We start from the raw sequence: 20712 nt of genomic DNA, 5'->3' as shown, positions 1-20712 counted from the left end.
TGGTGGTTAGTTTCAGCTTCTGTACTCGGATACACATGGGTCACTCATGGTATTTCTGGGGTCAGTAAATAACAGGAGCTGGGAAACCTCTTGATATGGCCATTTGCTTGCCTACACCGTAGCAACTTGTGGGTAACATGGGAGTCCCTTTAATTATAAGAACTCAGATTTAGGCCCCGATGTTGCACCTCAACTCACCCCCACCTCGCACCTGTTCTAACCTGTGTTCCCCTCACCCCCATGGAAGGTGTCTTATATGGGATTTAGACTCGATCACCTATTCACTTGGGGTCTGTTGCATAACATTCCTTTTTCTGCCATCTCACATGAGGGGCGATATGAGAATTACAGTGAGGGTGTGTGTGTGTGTGTGTGTGTGCGCGTGTAGGTAGGAACTTACCCCTTTATGTTATGTTCTTTTGCAAAGTTACTAAAGCAGGGCTTCATGGGGCCCACCCTGATATTTTACAACTACTTCATGAAAGCCTCTTCATAATTTTTATTTTATTTTAAAGAGAGAATATGCAAGTCAGAGAGAGGGGCAGAGGGAAAGAGAGAGAGATAATCTTTTTTTAAAAAATTTATTTACTTGAGAGAGAGCATGCTGGAGAGGGAGAGAAAATTGCAAGCAGGCTCTTCACTGGTAGTGCAGAGCCTGACTTGGGGCTCATACTCACGATCCATAAGATCCTGACCTGAGCTGAAATCAAGAGTTGGCTGCTTAACCCACTGACCCACCCAGGCACTGAGAGAGAGAGACAGAGAGAAAGAATAGAAAGAAAGAGGCTCCATGCTCAGTGTGGAGCCTGATGTGGGACTCAGTCCCACAACCCTGGGATCATGACCTGAGCTGAAACCAAGAGTCAGATAACTAACTGAGCCATCCAGGTGCCCCTTCATATTTTTAGTTCTGCCTTGCCTTCTTTTCTTCTCTGAGTGAGGTCATGGGGCTAGGATGGGAAAACTTAAAATGGCTATCGGTACTTGGAGTCAGCCTTTGCCTCTGCTTTGAAAGCTTTATTTCTGGGTATAACACTGTGAAAAGCTCCTTCTCCCCTTAATATGGGACTGAACCTGTGCTAATCTTGACTCAGCGGTTTTCCAGACATACTCAGATGGGTCTGAATTCCAGCTTAGTCCCCAAATTGTTCTCCCAAATAGGTGATGTAATAAAGTGTTTAATTTAGAAGACTTTATTTAAGACTGGTTTATTTAGAAATTTATTTAGCAAAGCATGCAAGGAAAGGAAATAATACAGTGGTATATTGCTGACAATGGATAGCACTAGCCTAACTTAGAGGTTATTTTGAGGATTAAAACACCAAAAGTAGGGTGTCTGGATGGCTCAGTCAGTTAAGTGTCCGACTCTTAGATTAGCTCAGGTCATGATCTTGCAGTTGTGAGATTGAGTTCTGCATCTGGCTCCACACTGACAGCGTGGAGCCTGCTTGGCATTCTCTCTTTTCCTCTCTCTCTTGCCCTCCCTCCCTCTCTCTCGCTCAAATAATAAATAAACTTAAAGAAAGTAAATAAAACACCAAAAAGTGCTTTCAGTAGTGCCAGTCACAGTGTAAACACTGTCATGGTCACTTACTGTAGAATTTACAGCCTAATGTTATTATTTGATGATATCTTTTAATAGACACCGGAATTTAGAATTGGAGATTACTGGGTTCTAGCCATTCTATTATTTATGTTCAAAGTTTTAAAAAATACAATTTTAACTGCCATTCATAATTTACTTAAAATGGTAAAATCCTTTCCCTCCCTTCGCAGAGCACAGTCATAAGCATCTGAGGAAGTAGGACGATGAGGGCAGGGAGTACTCCATGGAGAGCCCTGCAGCAGGAAAAGTGGGGGTGATGGTATAGTGGGAGTGGGAGGGTGTAGAGGCAGCCTGAAAAAGAGGTGGCTGGAGTAGAGATTGGTTGGATTAAGCAAATATATTAATTGAGCAAATAAGTAAATAGATTGAGAGTAATGCGAACTAGATTTCTCACTATCTGAAAAGAAATATGCAAAATTGGGAAGGGATAGGCTAGAAAGAGACTGGAAGTATTGGATTGGAATTAGATTTACCGGTATGAACATGTGGGTTTTTCCAATATAGAGACATATAGAAATCACATGTGTATGTGTGTAAAAGCACGTATGTATGTGTACATACACACACACACACACACACATCTGTATAGTTTTTCTATCTGCCAAGAAGACCCAGAAGCAGTGACAACCCCTTAGCTGTGAGCACACTGTGTTCAGATTTTGGTTTCTAAATACTACACTCCAGTGAAAGGAATAAGGGCTTCTTTGGGGGATATGACTGATTTTAGGACTGGGACAGAGAAAAGTATAAGATGGACTTAGGACTCCTTTTTGAACCAGAAAGTAGGGGATCACTCAAGAAGACATATCAAAAGGTACAGGGGTCAGGTAGAAGGGGCCTCTGCTGGTCAAATGTAGGAAATTTGGGCATTAATATAATTAATGAGAGTATTGGATACAAGTCACGACATAAATAGGAATATACGTGTGTGCATGTGTGTGTCCTTGCTGGCATCTGTGCATACATGGCATGCACATGTCTATATATGTGTGTATCTATGTACAGGCATACCTTGTTCTATTGTGCTTTGCCTTTTGGAGCTTCACAGATACTGCATTTGTTACAAATTGAAGGTTTGTGGCAACCTATGTCCCACAAGTCTACTGGTGCTATTTTTACAATAGCAGTTGCTTACTTGGTGTCTCTGTCTCAGGTTTTGCTAATTCTTGTGATATTTGATACTTTTTCATTATCATTACATTTGTGATGCTGATCTGTGATCAGTGGTCTTTGATGTCACTGTCATAATTGTTTTGGGGTGCCACAGATTGTGCCTGTATATGATAGCGAACTTGAAGAATATTGTGTGTTTTGACTGCTCCACTGACCAACTGTCCTGCACCCCCATCTTTCTGCCTCACCTCAGGCCTCCCTATTCCCCAAGACACAGCAATATTGAGATTGGGTCAGTGAATAACCCTATAATAGCTTCTAAGTGTTCAAGTGAAAGGAAGAATCACACATTAAAGCAAAAGCTAGAAATGTTTAAGTTTAGTGAGGAAGACATGTCAAAAGCCCACAGGGGCTGAAAGCTGTCTCTTGTGCCAAACAGCCAAGTTGTGAGCACAAAGGAAGCTTTCTTGAAGAAAATTAAAGGTGCTGCTCCACTGAACACATGAATAATACGAAAGTGAAACAGTTGTGGGGTGCCTGGGTGGCTCAGTTGGTTAAGCATCTGACTGGATCTCAACTCAGGTCTTGATCTCAGGGTCATGAGTTCAGGCCCTGCTTTCAGCTCTGTGCTGGGTGTGAAGCCTATTGGGGGAAAAAAAGGTGAAACAGTCTTAATGCTGATACAGAGGAAATTTCAGTGGTTTGGACAGAAGCTCAAACTGGCTACAACATTCTCTTAAGCCAAAGACTAATCTACAGCAAGGCCCTAACTCTCTTCAATTCCATGAAGTGTGAGAGAAGTGAAAAAGCTGCAGAAGAAAAGTCAGAAGCTAGCAGAAGTCGGTTTGCGAAGTTTATGGGAAGAAGCTGTTTCTATAAGAGAAAAGTGCAACATGAAGTAGCAAGTGCTGCTGGAGAAGCTGCAGCAAGCTATCCAGAAGGTCCAGCTGAGATAATTCATGAAGGTGGCCTCATGATACAGCAGATTTTCAATGCAGACGATGCCTGGCTTCAAAGGACAGGCTGGCTCTCTTGTTAGAGGCTAATACAGCTGGTGACTAAGTTGAAGCCAGTGCTCATTGACCATTCTGAAAATCCTAGGGCCCTTAAGAATTAGGCTAATTCTAGTCTTACCTGTGCTCTGTAAACGGAACAACAAAGCTAGATGCAGCACATTTATTTACAGCATAATTTACTGAGTGTTTTAAGCCCTCTGTTGAGACCTAGATGCCATTAAGAACATTTGTGATTCATGGGAAGAGGTCAGAATACCAATATAAGCAGGAGTTTGGAAGAAGCTGGTTTCAACTCTTATGGATGACTTTGAGGGGTTCAGGACTTCAATGGAGGAAGTAACTGCGGATGTGGCAGAAATAGTGAGAGAACTAGAATTAGAAGTAGATACAGCCTGAAGGTGGGATTGAATTGCTTCAGTCTCATGATAAAACTTTAACAGAGGAGTTATTTTTATGTATGAGTAAAGAAAATGGTTTCTTGATATGGAATCTATCCTGGTGAAGCTGCTATGAAGATTTGCTAAAATGACAACAAAGAAGTTAGAATATTCCATAACTTTAGCTGATAAAGCAGCAGCAGGGTTTGAGAGGATTGAGTCCAGTTTTGAAAGAAGCACTGTCGTGGGTGAAATGGTACCAAACAGCACTGCATGCTGCAGGGAGATTTTTCATGAAAGGAAGAGTCATTTGATGTGGCGTATATCGTTGTTGTCTTACTTCAAGAAATTGCCACGGTCACCCCAACCTTCAGCAACCACCATCCTCATCAGTCAGCAGGCGTCAACATCAAAGCAAGACCCTCCACCAGCAAAATGATTGACTCACTGAAAGCTCAGAAGATGGTTAGCATTTTCTTTTAGCAATAAAGTGGTTTTTATTTAAAATATGTACATTTTAAAGACATAATTCTATTGCACACTTAATAGACTACAGCATAGTGTAAACAGAACTTTTGTATACACCAGGAAACCTAAAAATTCATGTGACTTGCTTTATTGCTATATTCGCTTTATTGCAATGGCCTGGAACCAAACCCACAATATCTCAGAGGTATTTTTGTGTATAAATATTCTACACACAGATGCACCTTCAGAAAGAAGTGAGCGTTGGGAGTTGTCACTAAGCAAAGTGACAAAGGAGGCAAATAAATAAAATCAGGGTAAGATGAGTATTAAAATGGGGACAAGAAATCCTGGAGGCTTGAGAAACAGGAAGGGAAGAGAGAACTGGCATTAACAAATGAGTTCCACCCTCCCTGCAATCCTGTGTTTTGTTCTAGCACATAAAGTTTATTTTTTTAACTCTCAGCTTGTTTTTTTTTAAATAAGCTTCTGAAGATAAGTTTTCCCCTTTGCGGTCTGCATTTATCAGACTCCTCTTCTCCTAAAGAATGTGTACCATTCTACCATTTTTCTATTTTAGGACCCTCGGTAACCTCTTTCCTTGTAGGGAGGAGAGGGGAGGAATTTCAATAAAAATTTTTTATCTCCGCTTGTCCACAGTTTCACATCAGCAGTTTTTTGGTGTTAATACAATTATTTTAGAGTGTGGATGAAAGAAATGTCCAGAAACTTGGTGGTGCTGACTCATCATGCTTGCCTTGGTAATTTTGTCACTTCACCTTGCATATACGTTTTCAGGGTAGCCGTTTGACAGAGATATTGGCATGCTGAGTCTCCTGGGTTTCAGAAATGTGATTTGTCTCTTCAGATAGCAAAGACATTATTTGTACATGAAATTCCGCCCCCCCCTTCCTTTATCTGAGAAGAAATATCATTTCAACTGCAATTGCCATGACCTGGAGAAGATGACCTCATATTTATTAGTTTGCAGAGCAGAATTAAGTTTTTCAGATTCTGAGTACTTAATACTGCTGGTATAATAACAAAGAGTCAGGTTGATTGTGCAAAGGAAAGACTTCCAATATATTTTATGACCTATTTTTTTTTAAATCTAAGATTTAGTAATATTGTGAGACATGGAGGTAGGAATTCTTACGTTGAATAACACAATTATTCTTGGTGTTAGAAAGCTTCGAAAGTAATCCCTACTTGGCTTATTAGACTCCTATTAGCTATTTTACCAGTAATATTTTTCTTTGAATGACAATCTTAAAGAGACACACTGGAAGAGATGGGTATACCTTGAGAAGTTTATAGAAAAATTCTACAAATTTAATTATAGTTATCCAGAGGCTTAAAAATGTACATCCAAAACACATGAAAACTGAAAACATATATACATATATATATTTTATCTATTTCAGACGCGGAATCGTTTTGAAGGAACAAGGTCAGAAGTGGAAGAACTTATGAACAAAATCAGACAGAATCCCAAGGACCACAAACGAGCAAGTCAGTTCACAGCAGAAGGCTACCTGTATGTACAGGAAAAAAGTAAGAGGACCCCAAGCAATGATGAATGACTGATGAAAAATTATTTTAAAAGTCTTACTGTAATTACTCGATTTTTGGAATAATTATTCCTACCACTTCCTCTGCCCCCTCCTGTCCTAGAAGGTATATTTTATATTTGGGGGGAAAGCACATTTCTGCTCTAGGGAGGGGACCTTGAAATGAAGAACTCAAGATGCACCCTGTTTTCTAGCTGCACCCCCAAATTCTGTACCATACTTTGCCAACGCTTGTGAGGATGCCGGAACATGGTGTAAGGCTGAAAGCAAGGCGAGGTATTATCTTTTTCCTCCTTTCCCTTCACCCCCGTCCTTCTCACCTACGCATACACATAGGCACATTCATATACATATGCACACCCTCCTCCTCCCACAACTCCTTTTCCATGTTAAAGTCAAGAGGGACATATTCCTCCTATTCCTTCACGTCATTGCTTTCCACACCAATCTGAGATCATTTGTTCTTGCTAAAATTATCAGGGTGATTGCAGATGGCTATACAAAATATTCCTAGGTGGCATCCTAACTTATCTCACTGCATTTTTAGTATTGTTGCTCTCAGTGAATATGCAGTGCATAGAGTGTCCTTATTTTGAAAATTAAGGCACCTAAAAATTCTTTAAGACTTTTGACAGTTTGGTCTTATTTTAACTGTTCAGCTCTTAAACTTTACTTCTTCAACTGTAGAACCCGAGTACTATGTGGTAGAAAGGAGGAGAATGTGAAAAGGTTTCTGTATTTGCTATCTTCCTGCCTCCCCACCCTTGACCGCCGTCAGAGTACTTAACAATGAGCGTGGCTGATTTACAGGACTTTCAAACTGACCACTGTAGTAGGAGGGCATACTCGTGGGCTAGCTATGGGATATCTGTGCTTCAAGTTGAAGCTAATGCATATGTAGTCGGCAGAGTGGTTGTTCTTTTTCTCTCTGTCCTTATGTAATCTGGACCTCCATACTCTTCACGTCTCATGAAGAGGAGTTACATGGTGAGCAGAACTCTATTTTTCTGACACTTCAGCTTTTTAATCTGTTTGTTCAATGAATTTGAAAGGACTAAATTAACATGTAGAGACAGAAGGATAGAATTTTTGTATTATATGCCCAAGTGAAAATCACAGGAAACTTTAATTTTTAGATTCGTAACTGTTGCCCAGCTTAACTGGCTTTGAGAGGAATTGGGCTGAAACTAGTTGGAAAAACAGAATGAAAACAACAGTGGCAAAATTCTCCTCTTGTTAACTGTGTGCCAGGCACTGTGCGAAGCTTGTTATACACCTCACTTAGTCCACTAAAAAACCCTATGAAGTGTATGGGGCTATTATTGCCCCATTTACCATTGAGAGAATGAAAATACCATTGAGAAAATAGAGAGGTAAATAATGTTCTTTAGATCATACAAGTCTGAATGCTGGCGTTGTGTCGTGCTCTCTAGTGTATTATCTGGACCATGGACGGTGTGAAAAGCCTATATGCTTGGGTCAGATGGGAGTCAGGAAAGGATGCTGGCTTAATTAGTGGGGAGACCTTGTTATGTGGGGCCAGAGACTCGGATTTGAGGTTAGGCTTTGTCATTTCTTGGGCATTTGGTCTAAGCTTAAATTTTTTTTTTTTTTTATTAAAAAGATAATACGCCATCCTCCCTCAACATTTTTTTCTTAGGAATGAAATATCTGTACAATATATTTTGAACCATAGACTAGGATACCAAGCTAGCTATTCCTAACACACACACACACACACACACACACACACACACCCCAGTGGTTCCTGAATTCTGGTTTTTGCACTTATGATGGTCTGAGGTGGGATTACTGTGGTCTGGTAACCCCTTTCAACCCTCTACTGTCCCCAAGACAGTGTGGTCAGTTTTTCCTAAAGCTTGGTGGATTCCTTTTGAATGAGTCCCTTTTTCCCTCCTAAGCTTGTCCTTCTTGATTTTTAGATATAGAAAGTTTACTTGTTTGTAGATGAAATTATGGTGACAACACAAGTTACTTACTTTTTATTTTTTTAATATAATTTATTGTCATATTGGTTTCCATATAGCACCCAGTGCTCATCCCGACAAGTGCCCTCCTCAGTGCCCATCACCCACTTGCCCCTCTCTCCCACCCCATATCAACCCTCAGTTTTCTGTATTTAAGAGTCTCTTACGGTTTGCTTCCCTCCATCTCTGTAACTTTTCCCCCCTTCCTCTTACTTTTTTAAAGTTTATTTATTTTGACAGAGAGAGAGAATGATCGCATGCATGTGAGTGAGCACGAGAGCAAGGGAGGAGCAGAGGGAGAGAGGAAGAGAGAGAATCCCCAGCAGGCTCCGTACTGAGCCTGATGTGGGGCTCAATGAGGTCATGACCTGAGCCAAAATCAAGAGTCAGATGCTTAACTGACTGAGCCACCCAAGAGCCCTGTTACTTGCTTTTTTTTTTTTTTAATGTCTTTACTTGGTAAAAGACAAAATTGTCAACCTCTGGGTGACCTAACTTGTGTTATAATTGTACTTTTATTGGCATGTGAAACTCAAGATTGCTAGGTACTCCTTATGTAGACCACTGTCTTCTAAGAGCTCTGATGGTGATAATATCGACTCTACAAGAGGTAAAGAGTGGTTCTGAGAATGTTCTGGTCAGATGTAGATAGCACCTCTCCGTTCTTCATTTTTCATTTTAAAGCTTACCTTTACAAAGCATCATTAGTAAGGGCAGCTACCTACCAGGGTGCTAGAGTGGACTCAGAACTCCTGAGATGCTAGATTCTGTGATTGTATCGTATTGAGAGGCCAGAACCGAATCCAGAACTATCACATACATTGAATGGAATCGTTGAAACCCTTGTGAACTCTTAATACCTAGAAATAAACAAAAAACATAGTTCACAATTAAGACATTTTTAGGTGTGAGATATAATGGTGTGGCAAACTGAGAAGTATGTCTTTGACTCACTGCTCTGTTGCTAAAAAGTATTGCATTTTCTCTCAAATGATCTCTCTCAGGCTTATTTTCCCTACTTTTTTTTTTTTTTTTTTTTTTAATTGGAATCCACATCGTTGCTGGTTTGTTTCCTTGAGCTGTGTTACTTGCTGCTTATTTTTTTTTTTTTCCTCTATAGTAATGCATTTGGCACTCTGTGTATCTGCTTATTTATGAGGAGAAAGGTAAAGATCTATTTCTTCTTGAAGGGCCTGCTCCATTCGGTTCCAGTTGGGTCAAACACTACTGCATGTATCGGAAAGCAGCCAAGAAGTTTAACATAATCCCATTTGAGCACAGATCTGGGGGAAAGCTTGTAAGTATTTGATTATGTATTTTTGTATTCTGTGTGACAGGTACTTTTTTGAGGCTGACATTTTAATGGTGTATATATTCATTAATGGTAAATATACTGTATCTTGTTTTTAGGATTCAGATCTTTGTTTTCTTTTGTTCCTAAATGAAATAGGCCAATAAATAACAGCCCTTGTGGTTTTTGAATTGTATGTGTGGGTTTTTATGGTCAGGACTAGAATCCTTTTATGTCCAGTATTATTAGAGGATGTAGTGAACACCTACGAGAAGCTTTCACGACTCAGTGTTCTGCCAGGTCAGTGTTCACACAGATCAGATGTGCGCACATGTTATTCACAGCCTGAAAACATTATACAGTAGGTAATCTATAATGAATCATATTGTTTTCCATTTAGATGTACAAAGTTCTCACTTAGGCAGTTCCCATTTATTTCCCACAGAAATAAGTAGCAAAACAACACGTGATAGCAAGAAAACCTTAGGAGTTTGCTGTGTAAAAATGATGATCATTATTTGGGTTTTAAATAGAAACTGCAACTCATAGCAATAATCTATAGTCTGGAGACAAAGCTCTTCCACCAGTATTGAATGTAATTGGTAACACGTTAAAAAAAAAAGGTGAACTCATTGCTTATCTGGGTGGATGGGTATGATTTTGCTTTGGTGAATACAGAATTAACCCAGGTTCAGTTCTATTTACGTATACTTTGCATCTTCCTGAAAAATGTTTAAAGCAGCTTATAATATAAACATAGTTATGTAATAAACATGGAAAATCAGGGCCGTGGAGAAGAGGAGGAAGTCAGGATATCACTCTTTTTTTTTTTTTCTAATGTTTATTTATTTATTTTTGCGAGAGCGAGAGTGCATGCTTGCAAACAAGGGAAGGGCAGAGAGAAAGAGAGGGAGACAGAGAATCCCAAGACTCCGAAGCAGACTCCGTGTTGTCAGTGCTGAGCCTGACACAGGATTCAGACTTACCAACCATGAGATAATGACCTGAGCCAAAATCAAGAGTCAGATTTAGCTTAACTGACTAAGCTACCCAGGGACTCTGTTAATGTATCTGTGAGGATATCATTTTTTTTTTTAATTTCTTTTATGTTTGTTTATTTTTGAGAGAGCGAAAGAGAGAGAGAGAGACAGAGTGTGAGCAGAGGAGGGACAGAGAGAGAGAGAGGGGGAGACACAGAATCTGAAACAGGCTCCAGGCTCTGAGTTGTCAGCACAGAGCCTGATGCTGGGCTCGAACTCATGAACTGCGAGATTATGACCTGACCTGAAGTCGGACGCTTAACCGATTTAGCCACCTAGGTGCCCCCAGGATATCACTCTAAAAGGGCTGATGGGGTTAAGATTGAGCATGAGGGTTGAGTGTTAGTCACGAGTCAGGACTAACTCAAATGCTAAGATATGAGATGACTTTCTGCTAAACCACCAAATAATAAAAAATACTTTTAGAATATAATGGCTGCTAATATTTAAAATATTGGCATATTTGAATGTTTGTTAAGTATTATTTGGAGATTCTTGTATTTTAGAAAATGTCAGAATAGTCTAGAAGTATATACTCAGAGTTCTTAACAGTTTTTACTCAGAACCCATGTTCCTGCATTGCCTCTGTCTCCCTTGGATGGTTTAGTGAGGTAAAATAGTACTGTATTCAAACAAATTAAGATAAATTCAGGGTGATTCACTAAGGAAACAAAACCTACATTGAGTGGTCTAGCTTTTGATGATCACAGTAGCTGATCTAGGGCCCTTTGATACATTATACTTTTTAGGTAGATTCATATGGAATTGAAGTTTTTGTAGGTCAAAAATGGTCACATAGTGACTATTTCATACAGTGTAACATAATGCGAATTAAAAACAAATTATTCTTTTAAAAAGTGCAGTAAGAGAATAACAAATATTCTAGCATTTGGAAACCATATCGTTAATCTGCCCTTTAAAATCAGTGCTCATGAGGTCTGGTTTAGTGTTACTGTAATCAGAGAAAGATCTAGAAAACCTTAAGGAAAAGAGGATGATGAAAATTAAGATTATACATAGTGTTTAAACTCGTTTGAAAGAGAACAGGATAAATGGACTTAAAATCTTGAAACTTGTGCCCCCTCCAACCCCAATATAGGATTCTTCAATATGTTTATGTTTATATTGTATTTTTGAAAATGTTAAAAATGATTATTTTCAGGGGGATGGAGAAGTGTTCTTTTTGAAAGAATGTACCAAGAGGCATACTGACTCCATTGACAGAAGGTTTTGTTTTGACGTGGAAGCTGCTGACCGGTAAGTTATTAGAATCATGCCACTTAAGGAAAGAAGCCTATAAAAAATGATTTAAAGAATGGAGGTTAATTGAAACTGAGGTTTCCTTGGCCTGAAAGAATGTTATCTTGTTACATTTCCAGGCTTTGTGTTCATTTTGACTTGTTAGTCTTTGTCCCTGTGTTTAGCTGTGGAGTGATAGCTTGCTCTCGGCTGGAGTTGGAGTTCTAACCAGTAATTAAAAAATTACCTTGGAGCATTTCATCGTTGACCCAGGCCTGATTGGTGGCACTGAAAGAATAATGAATGAAACTGAGGAAGTAGGTGACATAGCTGACAAGAGATAGTGGGCTATTAATACAGAACAATATTCATTTTTGTGTGTGGGAATTTTCAGTGTGTATATTCTGTATGTGATGGAGGGTTGTAGGCAAACTATTCAAAGATTAGTTATTATTTCCCTTGTCATATGACTTTAAGTTATTATAAAAGAATCTTTGCTAGAGAGGAGGAAGTAAAAACAGAAAAAAGTTCGTCCGATAACATTGCTACTTGTCTGGCATTTACTTCTGTGTCCGATTGTACTAAGGAAAATCCTGGTACTTAGAGAATGTTTCTTTTGTAACGTCTCACAGTATGGTGGTTCTTTGCCAGTCCTGGTTTTGTCAACACTGGTCTTTAGCTAAGGCTGTTTCATAGTTGTATAATAAAAGTTTACAGTATGAGACTTCTGTAACAAAAGTTCATTTCAGGTCAGATACAAAAGTAATTAATGCTTCCCCTTCCCTTAGAGGATGTGACCAAGTCTATGGGGTTGGTGCAGAGAGGGAAGAGCTATGCTTTACTTTCCAATAAATGGATTGAAGAGCAGGTGTGTAAAAGTGTGCCGTTAAGCACCATGATAAATTTGGTACCACCATGAAGAAGGCAGGTAGTTTAATAAGCGTTTTGCCAAGAGTGGGAAAAAAAATGAAAGAGGATGTCATTGCGGAAGATGTTAAATTTCAAGCCAGCAAGGGCTGGTTCAGATACCTTAAGACATTCAGGCTGTCTAGTATAACTTGAACATATGTGTGTATATGCCCATAGTGGGCATTTACTGAGTCCTAAGTGCCAGACAGTGCTCTCCATTCTTCCATGCTTTATCTCATTTTATCCTCATCACAGCCCTGTCAGGTAGGTATTATCCTTTTCATTTTATGATGGGAATCTGGAGGCATAGAGAGCTTGAGTGATTCTCCCAAGGGCATGTAGTTGGTAAGTGGAGGAGCTGAGATTTTGAGGCATTCTGAGATTTCTGAGAGGCATTCTGCCTCTAGAGCCCCTTCTGCTTCTTAGCCACGATGTTGTAAGTGAGTATTACCATGTGATTGTGACATTCCCTAAATAATTGAAAAAGGTGAATCAGCAGTGCTGTCTACTAGAAAATATGTAAATGTAGTTAATCTGATTTGGTTTGAAAGCAGGATACTCCTAGTACTTTCGTATATTGTTTTATTCCAGTTTGTATTGTTTTTGCCTAACCCTGTATTTTTTTCTAAGACCTGACCATGCCAAATGCACTTGGTCAACGATGATGCTTACTATGATTGTAAGCACTTCCCACTCTTCCCAGTGATCGATGAGGGATTACTGTGGAGTTACTTTCATTTATAAAGCAAAAGATAATGCCTTATAAATAGACTCTGAGAACTGGGGAAGACTTTAGAGGTGATTTGTTCTAGTGGTTTTTAAACTGTTTTATAGGGAACCCCCCTTTTCAAATAAAATTTTATATTTATATGTATATGAAACAAAAAAGTTGCCTTACTAAAGTGGGGCAAGGGGCCTGGATCTGTACTCTTTCAGTTTCCTTCTTCTTGCAGACATCTCTAATTTGCTTCTGCTGACACCCAGAGCTGCTTTCTGTGGCAGGGGTACTGCTAGTCTAGATAGATGGTTGAAGAAAGGCAGACGGAGGATCTGATGTCTAGTTGGTGACTGATGAATTATTTGGAGTCAGCTGGGGTTGACACTCCTATTCCAGGCAGAGTGAATGGCATATCTGAGGGCCTGTAGGCAAGGGAGGGCATGGCCCATTTGACATCCCCAGAGACACCAATGACACTGGAGCAGCCAGGAAGAGTGGGAGAAGAAGCTTGAGATGGGGGCAAGGGCCTGAGGTATTTTAGCTTAATACATTAAATGGTTTTAAGTAGAGTAGCAGGTGATACATTATACATTATATTTTTCAAGACTCACCCTGGCAGAGTAGAGACAGGTTCAAAGATGGCAACAGTAGGGGCCCTGGATTAGTGTTGGTAGATGTGGAAATGGAAGCTAAGGGATCCATTTGAGGGAGATGTTTAGAGCTAAGTGTAGAGACAAATTGGATGTTGGAGTAGGAAGTGAAGTAAAGGAAGTGAAGGAAGGGAAGGTTTCTGGCTTAAGCAACTAGGTGGTGCCATTTACTAAGATTGAAAACCAAGGAGGCCCAGGGATGGATGGAGGATGATGAATTCAGCTGTGGTCATATTGAGTTAAATTGTTGTGGGTCATTCAGTAAGAAATCCATTGGCACCTAGGACATTGATCTGAGGATTAATGCAACAGTCTGCATAACTTGAGCCACAGAACTTGGCAGGTACACAGTGCAGAAAGGTGAACTGGGGGAGAGAAAAGCTGCAGAGGGTAGGGAGCTGTTTTTGCAGACAGAGGATAGAGAAAGAGAATGGGGGAGAGAGTGGTGTGTAGGATTGTGCAAGAAAAGCACTCCCCCCCCCCCCCCCCACAGTAGCTGGAGAGAGAGAGAGAGAGAAAGAGTGAAAACACTCACAGGGGACTGAATAAGAAGTCTGTTCCCCACAACCATTGGCAAGAAGAAAGCAGAGAGTTTCAGTACCACCAGGATTCTACAAACAGTGGAGCGCAGAGTCTGAAGCTCTGGAGCTCAGTGCCTGGTGGTGCTCTGGTGAGGAAGCAGGGAGAATCCCCAGGAGCAGCCATTGGAGTCTGTGGGGTCCGTGTGCCATAAGGGGAGAGGCAGTTTCCCTGCTTGCAGTGCATTTGGTGGAGGCCATAAACCTCCCCACAGGCAAAGGTCCCAGTGGACCCCAGAGAGCAGCCACGTTTGTTGGTATTGGGACAAAGATGCCAGAGTGAGGTGAAACCTGGCACTGACTGTGCTGTGGTTTGCCACAATCTCTGAACCTCTGACACTGCACAATCACAGGAATGTTTTGTGGGGCAAGCCGGCACCCAACCATTGCTCAGTGAGACCCTCCCCTAGAGAGTGAGCATGGGTCCAAGCCCCAGCGGTTTCTGAAGCATGTGGTTTTGAAACACAACCCCATCTGAGCTAAAACTCTGGAGGGAGGTGCTGCCTAGCAGGCGGATGGCTTGGACGTGGACAGGGTAGAGGGGGAAGTTAGATGGAGGCCTGAGACAAAGGAAGGGTGCCTGATTGTGGGTCAGTGAGAGCGGAGAGTTCCTGTGCCAGAGACTAGGGAGCTGGAGAAACCATTTTCACCTCTCCTGCGCAGGCGCACCACACTGATCCACTCCAGTAAGCTGAGCAGCACCACTTAGTGGAGAATGGATTCGTTACACAAAGTCCCACTGAACTGTTCCCTCCAAGCACATTCTCTAGAAGACCAGCACAAGTCATTCCATTCACTTAGTGTACAGATTATAGAGGGCTTCATAGTTTCAGTTCTAGGGGAAACTGGGTTTCATTCTGTTCACTGGTTCATTTATTTGTTCATTTTCTTTGCATCTGTTTTTGCTTAATTGTTTTTCTTTTTCTCTGTTTCTTCCTCATTCTTGGATACAGAAAGAAAATATTATTTTTACTACTTTACTTTTTAGTTTTTTAAATTCTACTTCATTTTATTCTATTATATAATTATTTCTAATTTTTAAATTTTTTGTTACTTTTTTTTCCCTTTTCTTCTTTTTCTGTATTCTATCAAGCTTCTTTCAACAAGCAGAGCAAAACATGTAGGATCCGTCTTCCTTTATTTGATTTTTGTTTTGTTTTTAATTTAATTTTTTATTATTTTTTTCCTCCAAAATGACAAATTGAAGGAATTTACCCCAAAAGAAAGAATAAGAAGAAATGACAGCCAGGGTCTTAACACAGATATAAGCAAGATATCTGAACTGGAATTCAGAACCACAATAATAAGAATACTAGCTGGGGTTGAAGAAAAGCATAGAGTCCCTTTCTGTGGAGATAGAAGAAATAAAAGCTAGTCAGGATGAAATTAAAAATGCTATAACCGAGATGCAATCTTGAATGAATACCATGGTGGCCAGGCTGGGTGAAGCAGAGCAGTGAATCAGCAATTTAGAAGATAAAATTATGGGGAATAATGAAGCAGGAAAAAAAGGGGGAAACAAAGGTAAAAGATCATGATACAAGACTTAGAGAACTCAGTGACTTATTAAAAAGGAATAATATCCAAATCATAGGAATCATAGAAAATTGAGAGAAAAAGGGGCAGAAGGTTTATGTGAGCAAATTATAGTGGAAAACTTTCCTAATCTGGGGAAGGACACAGACCTCAAAATCCAAGAAGCACAGAGAACTCCCATTGGATTCAAGAAAAACCGACCATCAACAAGGCATATCATTGTCAAATTCACAAAATACACAGACAAGGAAAGAATTATGAAAGCAGTAAGGGGGGAAAAGAGCCCTTAACCTTTATGGGAAGACAGATCAGGTTTGCAGCAGACCTATCCACAGAAACTTGGCAGGCCAAAAAGGAGTAGCAGGATGTATTTAACGTGCTGATTCAGAAAAAAATATGCAGTCAAGAATTATCCATCAAGGCTGTCATTCAGAATAGAAGGAGACAGAGAATTTCCCAGACAAAAACTGAAGGAGTTTGTGATGACTAAACCAGCCCTGCAAGAAATTTTAAGGGGGCCCTTTGGAGAAAAGACAAAACAAAAAAGAACAAAAGCAACAAAGGCTAGAAAGGACCAGAGAACACCATCAGAAATACCAACTCAACAGGCAACACAATGGTGCTAATTTCGTATCTTTCAGTACTTATTCTAAATGTTAATGGACCAAACACTTTAATCAAAAGACATAGGGTATCAGAATGGATAAGAAAACAAGATCCATCTATATGTGCTTACAAGAGACTCATTTTAGACCTGAAGACACCTGCGATTGAAAGTGAGGGGATGGAGAACCATCTATCATGCTAATGATCATCAAAAGAAAGCCAGAGTAGCCATGTTTATATCAGACAAACTAGATTTTAAAATAAAGATTGTAACAAGAGATGAAGAAGGGCATAATATTGTAATTAAGGGGTCTTTCCACCAAGAAGATCTAACAGTTGTAAACATTTATGCCCCAAAGTGGTAGCACACAAATATATAAATCAATCACAAACATAAACTAATACATGATAATATCATAATAGTTGGGGACTTCGATGCCCCATTTATAGCACTAGATCATCTAAACTGAAAATCAACAAGGAAACAATGGCTTTGAATCACACCCTGGACCAGATGGACTTAACAGATATATTCAGAACATTTCATCTTAAAGCAGCAGAATACATGTTCTTCTTGAGTGCACAAGGGATGTTCTCCAGAATAGATCACATACTGAGTCAGAAATGAGCCCTCAACAAATACAAAAAGATCAAGATCCTACCTTGTATATTTTCAGACTATAACACTATGAAACTTGAAATCAACCACAAGAAAAATTTTGGAAAGACCATCAATACTTGGAGATTAAAGAACATCCTATTAAAGAATGAATGGGCTAGCCAAGAAATTAAAGAGGAAATTAAAAAGTACATAGAAGTCAATGAAAATGAAAACACGACAGCCCAAAACCTCGGATATGGCAAAGGTGGTCATAAGAGGGAAGTAATCCAGGCCTTCCTAAAGAAGGAAGAAAGGTCTCAAATACACAACCTAATCTTACATCTAAAAGAGCTGGAAGAAGAACAGCAAATAAAGCCCTAAAGCAGAAGACGGGAAATAATAAAGATTGGAGCAGAGATCCACGACACTGAAATAAAAAAGAACAGATCAATGAAACCAGGAAGTAGTTTGTTGAAAGAATTAACAAAATTGATAACTCCCTAGCCAGATTGCTCAAAAAGAAAGAAGAAAGGACCCAAATAAAGAAAATCATGATTGAAAGAGGAGAGATCAAACCAACACTGCAGAAATACAAATAATAATGAGAGAATATTATGAGCAATTATATGCCAACAAATTGGGCAATTTGGAAGAAATGGACAAATTCCTAAAAATGTATAAACTACCAAAACTAGATCATTAAGAACTAGAAAATTTGAACAGACCCATAACCAGTAAAGAAATTGAATCAGTAATCAAAAATGTCCCAACAAACAAGAGTCTGGGGCTGGATGGCTTTCCAGGGGAATTCTGCCAAACATTTAAGGAAGAGTTAATAACTGTTCTTTTGAAGCTGTTCCAAAAAATAGAAATGGAAGGAAAACTTTCACACTCCTTCTACAAGGCCAGCATTACCTTGATTCCAAAACCAGACAAAGATCCCACTAAAAAGGAGGACTATAGACCAATTTCCCTGATGAACCTGGATGCAAAAATTGTCAACAAGATACTAGCCAACTGGATCCAACAATACATTAAAAAATTATACACCATGATCAATTGGGATTTATACCTGGGAGGCAGGGCGGGTTCAATATCTGCAAAGTAATCAGTGTGATATATCACATGAATCAAAGAAAGGATAAGAACCACATGATCCTCTCAATAGATGCAGACAAAACATTTGACAAAATACAGCATCCTTTCTTGATAAAAACCCTCAAGACACTAGGGATAGAGGATCATATCTCAAGATCATAAAGGCTATATACGAAAGACTTACTGCTAATATCATCCTCAATGGAGAAAAACTTCAAACTTTCCCTGTAAGGTCAGGAACACAACAAGGATGTCCACTTTCACCACTGTTATTCAACATAGCATTGGAAGTCCTAGCATGAGCAACGACACAATGCAAAGAAATAAAAGGCATCCAAATCAGCAAGGAGGAAGTCAAACTTTCACCCTTTGCAGATGATGTGATGCTCTATGTGGAAAACCCAAAAGACTCCACCAAAAACTGCTAGACCTGATTCATGAATTCAGCAAAGTTGCAGGATATAAATTCATTGTAAAGAAATTGGTCACATTTCTATACACAAATAATAAAACAGCAGAAAGAGAAATTAAGGAATCGATCCCCTTTACAAGTGCACCAAAACCCATAAAATACCTAGGAATAGACCTAACCAAAGAGATGAAAAATCTATATACTGAAGACTATAGAAAGCTTATGGAAGAAATTGAAGGAGACACAAAATAATGGAAAAACATTCCATGCTCATGAATTGAAAGAACAGATATTGTTAGTGATGATACTTCCCAAAGCAATTTACATATTCAGTGCAATCCCTATCAAAATAATACCAGCATTCTTCACAGAGCTAGAACAAACAGTCCTAAAATTTGTGTGGAACCAGAAAAGACCCTGAATAGCCAAAGAAATCCTGAAAAAGAAAACCAAAGCTGGAGGCATTACAATTCCAGACTTCAAGCTGTATTAGAAAGCTGTAAGCATCAATACAGTATGGTACTGGCACAAGAACAGATGCATAGATTAACGGAGCAGAATACAGAACCCAGACATGGACCCACAATCATATGGCCAGCTAATCTTTGACAAAGCAGGAAAGAATATCCAATGGTATAAAGACAGTGTCTTTAGCAAATGGTGCTGGGAAAACTGGACAGTGACATAAGAATGAACCTGGACCACTTTCTTAGACCATACACAAAAATAAAGTAGATGAAAGTCCTGAATGTAAGGCAGGAAGCCATCAAAATCCTAGAGGAGAAAACAGGTAACAACCTTTTTGACCTTGGTCGCAGCAGCTTCTTACTTGACATATCTCCAGAGGCAAGGGAAATAAAAGCAAAAATGAATGATTGGGACCTCATCAACATAAATAACTTCTGCACAGCAAAGAAGACAATCAGCAAAACTAAAAGGCAACCAATGGAATGGGAGAAGATATTTGCAACTGACATATCACATAAAGGGCTAGTATCCAAAATCTATAAAGAACTTATCAAACTCAACACCCAAAAAACAAATAATCCAATGAAGAAATGGGCAAAAGATATGAATAGGCACTTTTCTAAAGAAGACATCCAGACAGATAACAGATGCATGAAAAGCTGCTCCACATCACTCATCATCAGGGAAATACAAATCAAAACCACAATGAGATAGCACCTCACACCTGTCAGAATGGCTAAAATTAACAATTCAGGCAACAACAGGTGTTGGTAAGGATGCAGAGAAAGAGGAACCCTTTTGCACTGCTGGTGGGAATGCAAACTTGTACAACCACTCTTGGAAAACAGTATGGAGGTTCCTCAAAAAACTAAAAATAGAACTACCTTGTGACCCAGCAATTGAACTCTCATATATCTACCCAGAAGATACTGAACAGGTATACTGATTTTAAGGGACATATCCACCTCAATGTTTATAGCAGCACCATTGACAAATAGTCGTAGTATGGAAAGAGCCCAAATGTCCATTGACTGATGAATGGATAAAGAAGGTGTGTGTGTGTGTGTGTGTGTGTGTGTGTGTGTGTGTAAACACACACATAATGGAATACTACTAGGCAACCAACAAGAATGAAATATTGTCATTTGCAAGCAAAATAAGTCAGAGAAAAATATCATGATATCACTCGTGGAATAAGAAACAAAACAGATGAACATAGGGGAAGGGAAGCAAAAATAAGATAAAAACAGAGAGGGAGACAAACCATAAGAGACTCTTGAATACCAGAGAACAAACTGAGGGTTGTTGGCAGGGTGTTCAGTGGGAGATGGTCTAAAAAGGTGAGGGGCATTAAAGAGAACACTTGGTGGGATGAGCACTGGGTGTTCTATGTGAGTGATGAATCACTGAAATTATTATTAGACTGTTAA

The 20712-nt window shown here is 39.5% G+C and overlaps 1 protein-coding gene across 3 annotated transcripts in view; it reads left to right on the top strand.

Moving 5' to 3' along the window:
• Positions 1–20712, top strand: part of ARHGAP10 (Rho GTPase activating protein 10) — a 319834-nt gene that overhangs the window by 125046 nt on the left and 174076 nt on the right. For all 3 annotated transcript variants that reach the window (XM_053216887.1, XM_053216886.1, XM_027066965.2), the window contains 3 exons: positions 6002–6131; positions 9327–9433; positions 11630–11724. In XM_053216887.1, the coding sequence (XP_053072862.1) occupies positions 6002–6131; positions 9327–9433; positions 11630–11724 (332 nt within the window). The remainder of the gene's footprint in view (positions 1–6001; positions 6132–9326; positions 9434–11629; positions 11725–20712) is intronic.

The sequence above is a fragment of the Acinonyx jubatus genome, chromosome B1, assembly GCF_027475565.1.
Source record: "Acinonyx jubatus isolate Ajub_Pintada_27869175 chromosome B1, VMU_Ajub_asm_v1.0, whole genome shotgun sequence".
NCBI lineage: Eukaryota > Metazoa > Chordata > Mammalia > Carnivora > Felidae > Acinonyx > Acinonyx jubatus.
Note: the sequence above shows the minus strand (reverse complement) of the source record. Positions and strands in the feature narration are given on the sequence as shown.